The sequence below is a fragment of the Sphaeroforma arctica genome, assembly GCF_001186125.1.
Source record: "Sphaeroforma arctica JP610 unplaced genomic scaffold supercont1.509, whole genome shotgun sequence".
Lineage (NCBI taxonomy): Eukaryota > Ichthyosporea > Ichthyophonida > Sphaeroforma > Sphaeroforma arctica.
In genome coordinates this window covers 11,036-16,544 of record NW_014040049.1, presented here as the reverse complement: position 1 = coordinate 16,544, position 5,509 = coordinate 11,036, and the positions used below count along the sequence as shown (strand labels likewise).

Here is a 5,509-nt window from a genome sequence, read left to right as displayed (position 1 = left end):
CAGACAACGCATAAAGAACTAATTTTTTTTACGTTTACGTTAAACGTTTATAGCATATTCGCAAGTATAATATTCAGGCTAACAGTCTACAGCCTATTTACACACTCACTGTACAGTCTACACTCACTACAGACTACAGTTCTACACTACTGTCTACAGACTATTGACAGTGACACTATAACAGTGCTTGACATTTTGTCAAGAGGTCCTCTGGTGGTGACTGGTCAGGGTTCACATTGGTCAGGGTTCACACTTCACCGTGGATAGGTTTCACAGTGGTTAGGGTTCACAGCAGAACTTCACAGTGGTCAGGGACTCAGGACTCACTGTCACAGTGGTACTTGTAGTACAATTTTGATTAAAAAAATTGTAGAGTCCATTTTGTTAATAAAAAAATGTATGAAAGGTATAAAATGCTTTATGATTGTTTTTAAAAATAAATCAGTTCCCAAATCCAAATGTGGATTTTGAATTTCCATTTCGACTAAAACTATGTATCTGGTAACTGGTTTGATGTATAGTCATTTTCAATTATCGAATCAAATCAAAGTAATAAAAGTGTACAAGATGCTTTATCATTATCTATGTAATATGGTTTTGTTCAAAATAACGAGCTGTGCCTTTTTTTTACATATTTAGCCGGCTATGTTTTTATCTTTTTATCTCTTCATCTAATATAAACAAAATGTATTCATGAGCCTTCACACTGAACAAATTCTGAAATTCAGGCTTCAGCTTTCAGGGGCACAATATGTAAATTATTTTGTTTCGTTGTTCTGCTTTTTCGAAAACTATAAAAAATCTAGAGACGAATCTGAAAGCTTGCAGCCTTCTATGACTCCCTCTTGTGTGAGTGGTTGAGACGTTGAGCTGAGAGCCCTCTTGTGTGAGTGGTTGAGGCGTTGAGCTGGGAGACCTCTCGTGTTTTACTTTTTTTAAAGGTGTTGGCTAGTGGCTGGATCAAGGGTGCATGTGTCGTTGACTCCTGGTCCCTTGATCATTTGATGACTTCTATTTCTTTTAGAAGATAACAAAAATAAATCATTTATGGGGTCAGGTCCTGTTGAGTGTCAGGCAATAAAATTGTGAGGAAGGCCTTTGTACTTTAATAGCGGAGAGGGGGGGGATTTGATACTTGTGCAATTATTTGTGACAAGAAACGAACGAGACCGATCTTGGGCTGCTTTAAGTCGGGGTCAGAGAGAAAAGCGTCTTGAATAGACGCAGATGATAGAATATTGCCATGACGTACATCTGTTCTTTTGAGCTTCGATACAGCGGATATACCAGAAGCGTAATGGTTTCACATCGTGGATACTGTATGTTTCCTATTACTCAAACTGAAAAACCTTCTTTAAACATTTGTTTAGCAAACTAGATGTTAACCTTGCTTGCTCTCTCACACCTAGTGATAGCTCTATTTATACTCATACTCATTCGGTCGGAAGCGTTGCATAATTGCTTCCTTGTTCGTCGAGTTGTTCACCTTCAATCAGAATTGATATAATTCTAAGCTTACATTATTTGTAGCCTCCCCTACATCGGTCCTATCCAGTAAGATCTTCAATAGAAATCTATCCAATAGTATCTTCCTATTCCTGAATTAGTTACTCCTGCAGCACTGAAATCACCATGCTGCAGTCTTGGTTGACAACGCATTCTTGACATGTTCGTCATTTCCTTTTTGACAGCTGACATCAGGTTTACTGCTCCTCCAAGAAACCATGGGTCAAAAAACCTGTCTGACGTCACGCACATAACACCTGCATTTTTTATCCTTCCAGCGACAAATTTAAAATAAATGGGCCATGAATACTTTAGTGAGCTACATATAAATTATAATGATGTTTGTTTTTCAAAACAAATATAATGCTTTATTTATTTGATGAGCTTTGAGTTTGTGTATTTTGTTTTAAATAGATATAAAATTTATGTAAATATGTAAATTTTTGTTTCTTTTTCTTTTTTTAAAAACAATAGAAAACAAACCCCAGAATTCATTTTTGACTTTCATTAAACTTTCAATTATATGTGAAAACTATGTTTGTGATTATAAGCGTAATAGCATTCCAAACATAGTTCTCCAAGCGAGAACATAAATACCCTTCTAAATAAATATTCAATTTTAGCCATGACAAGAAAAAACCTGATTACATATTTAAAAAAAACCCTCCTTCTCTTCTTCATCAGAGCGCTGCGCACAGGCGCACAGGCGCACAGGCGCACAGGCGCACAACCTTTGACACATTGTTTTTGTGATGATGGTCAAACGGTCAAAATACGATGATGATGACAAAAATAAAATACAACACGCAGAAACAATGGCCCTTTGTGATATAAATACGATGTCTCTATAGTAGAGATCTACCCAGTTTCCACAGGTCGAGAGACTGCGAGTCTGTGTCTCTGTGAGGAGCTGGAGGCCACAGGACACCACTGGGTGTTTGATTTGTTTGGCTGATGACTTTTAAATACCTAATAATACACAGCTTATCAACAATACGGACAGATTTATGCGAATCCTACTTACTAAAGCGCTTGTCCAAAACTAGATATGTATCAGGCTAGTGCTACCTAAGATAAATATAATCGACGTGCAGACAAAGGTTATCAAACATGCTACGTATATCGACCAAAACGTGTGCACTATTCAGCATATCCTATACCGGAACTATATGCAAGGCATATAGCGTATTATACTGGCCCCGCAGACACACACTGAAACGAACAGTCTCTTTGCCGAGAAGACGACCGACACTTATACTGAGTGTAGATACAACACTTACTAGGAAGCTTATCAACAACAGGTGTGTTCTTCTCAAGTGTGTGTATATTGTGATATATATTAGTTCACTTTTCCACGTGTATGATAAAATAGAGAATACACGCTTGCGTTTATGTGCGTGTATACATAAATGTGTATGTATATTCTTTTCCAGAAGACAAGTGGACTAGTACGAAATCGTATCAATTTGTGCAACTTGTATGGTTCATATGTGTTATTACGCTAGTATCAAACGCCTATATGAGCTACAGGCGACATAGACGCAAAATTCTAATATGATTGCGTTATATATATATACACACACACACACACACACACACACACACACACACACACACACTACATATATATATATATATATATATACTAGAAGTGCTTGACTGATATCGAACTCACTGAAGTATCAACCGGAGCAAATTGATAAGAAAATGATACTTTTTTGACTACGGCTACTACTACAATGTATCCTATACAAATATTAATGTGATACTCTAGGCAGCCGACCCAAGAGTGTTAACGATCCCTCAAGTACGACTTATTCATATACCAGAGGTGAAAGTTATTTGAATACATTTTGATCTTGCGTTCACCAACATTCGTCAGTAGTAGCACACTGGCAAAACAAACGCGTGGTGCTTATTGACATGCCATTAAGTCAGCCTGCTACATCGCAATATACGAGACTTGCATGGATCTTACAAGTGCCTACACCGATGAGAGATCATATGTAAGGGTGGGGAATCGACCAGCTTACTGTGCCAGACTGCAATTCCCGAAAACCAATTCAAATGTGACACTACATAGATTCAACTCTCATATCTATAGTGCAATTCAGTCCATTGAACATACCGTGCATGGCTTGAAGTCTTCGTTCTCGCCACTATCTTCACTGATAATCATTTCTACCATATCTTCATCATCTGACGTAGGCTCCTGTACAGTGCCAGCTGCATCCCCTTCGCTGATAATCTCGGGTGTTTCATCACTGGGCAACTGATACTTATGTGCCTGTCTGTTGTTATATACACCACTGCTACCTAAGGCGGTATGCTCAAACGCATCTCGCGTTCGTGTTAATGTTCTTGGTGTACGTATGAGCCTGCTTTCGAGACCACGAGAATGAGTAGGGGTTTCTGGCATGTTTCGTACTAAATTATAGTTATACGTACCGCGCATCAAAGCACCACCATTTTGCACATATGAAGAGATATCTCCATGTCGCGTGCGGGGACTATCAGCACCTACATATGCATCCTTCCGGATTGCCTTCTTGTTTGAACGATCACTAATCAATGAAGTTAATCCTAGTTGACGTGCACTTATTTGGCTGCTGTTGCACGATTCGCCACTTTGGGGTATCTCGGCAGTGCCCAAGCGTATCTCATACACAACCGACAGAGACGCCAGAACCACCGCAATGTATGTGACCACCAGAATAAATAGGATCTGATACTTGTTCATCACCTCCAGACGTACACGAGGCTCAATGATGCCGTACATGGTTAAGTACAAACGTGTGTAGACACGAGAGTCTACTCAAATTAACCTATTAGAAGCATGTGGGAGCGCTTCTCGCGGAAAGGGTAGATGGACATCATAGCTGGCTTGCACTCATATATGACACCTTGGTTGTGAATGCTAGGCATACTTACGTGTGCAACCTGCCTATGTATTCATAAATACTATTAAGAGCATGCACAGGATACTCTACATATTCACATATTAATGTTGAACACACGATTGACGATATTTATTTAATATTTAGCTGTCTCTGGATGATAGATGCGACTTTTTTAAATAGCTGCTAGTACTGTATTTTCTATAAAAAAAAGTCCGCGACAGACCGCCAAAAAGGTAATGATGTACAAATTTAGCGCGTTTCGAACCTTATATGTATGTGAAAATAGGATGTCTGTACATAAATACAGTACAGACATACATGAATGTATCTATATATTGTTTTTTTACTTCGTGTGAAAAACAAATTGTTTGTCTTTACGTCATCGTGAAATCGTGAATGTCCCACAGGCACTCAAGTCTCACAGTCAACGGCCTCACACCTCTCCACTCTCCACTCTCCAGACTTCATAAATAAATACGTGTTTCATATCGAAAACGCCAACGTAGTAAATATGTTTTACGTTTACGCCGGCGGCCTCTCAGTCTCTCACTCTCGGTCCCTCACGGCCCTCCTGACTCTTCATGTGACACTTCGTACAGTCGCCACTAGCCAGTAGGCAAAAAGTAGGGTTATTTATAGGCTTCATCCGATTTTAAATGATTCATCCACAGTAAAATCTTTACGATGAGGAAGTCTTCACTCTCCTCTCCCTCTCGAGTCTCGGCCTCTCCCCAGTCACCGGTTCAGAGTGTAAATAAACAATATTGAGTGCATGCAAATATGACTTCAAATTTTGGACTTTTCAAAAAAAAATCGTCGCACCGGTGTATTTAATTTTATACTATATATAGGGAGAGAATTGTAAGCGGGATATTCAGAGTAGGGTGTGTTTGTTTCTATGTAGCAAAGGAAACTAATATATACCAAATTCGTTAAACTATGGCTGAAACACCGCCCTCCGCAATACCGCCTGCGCGAGCACAATCTCTGCAGGTTTGTCCATTTTCAAGCTTATGACCAGTATTTTTTTACGAGTATAGTAAACCAGAAAAAGCTGCTGTATATATATATACACACACACACACACACACACACACACACAC

General features: G+C 39.1%; 2 protein-coding genes across 2 annotated transcripts in view; one reads left to right on the top strand and one right to left on the bottom strand.

The window, feature by feature from the left end:
* SARC_06843 (hypothetical protein) overlaps window positions 1-4,285 on the bottom strand; it is a gene marked incomplete at both ends in the record, with an annotated part of 19,426 nt that extends 15,141 nt beyond the window's left edge. The window contains one exon of the mRNA XM_014299233.1: window positions 3,635-4,285. Within this exon, the coding sequence (XP_014154708.1) occupies window positions 3,635-4,285 (651 nt within the window). The remainder of the gene's footprint in view (window positions 1-3,634) is intronic.
* Window positions 4,286-5,294: 1,009 nt separating this feature from the next.
* SARC_06842 (hypothetical protein) overlaps window positions 5,295-5,509 on the top strand; it is a 5,806-nt gene continuing 5,591 nt past the window's right edge. The window contains exon 1 of the mRNA XM_014299232.1: window positions 5,295-5,399. Coding sequence (XP_014154707.1) covers window positions 5,346-5,399 — 54 coding nt within the window. The 5' untranslated portion in view covers window positions 5,295-5,345. The remainder of the gene's footprint in view (window positions 5,400-5,509) is intronic.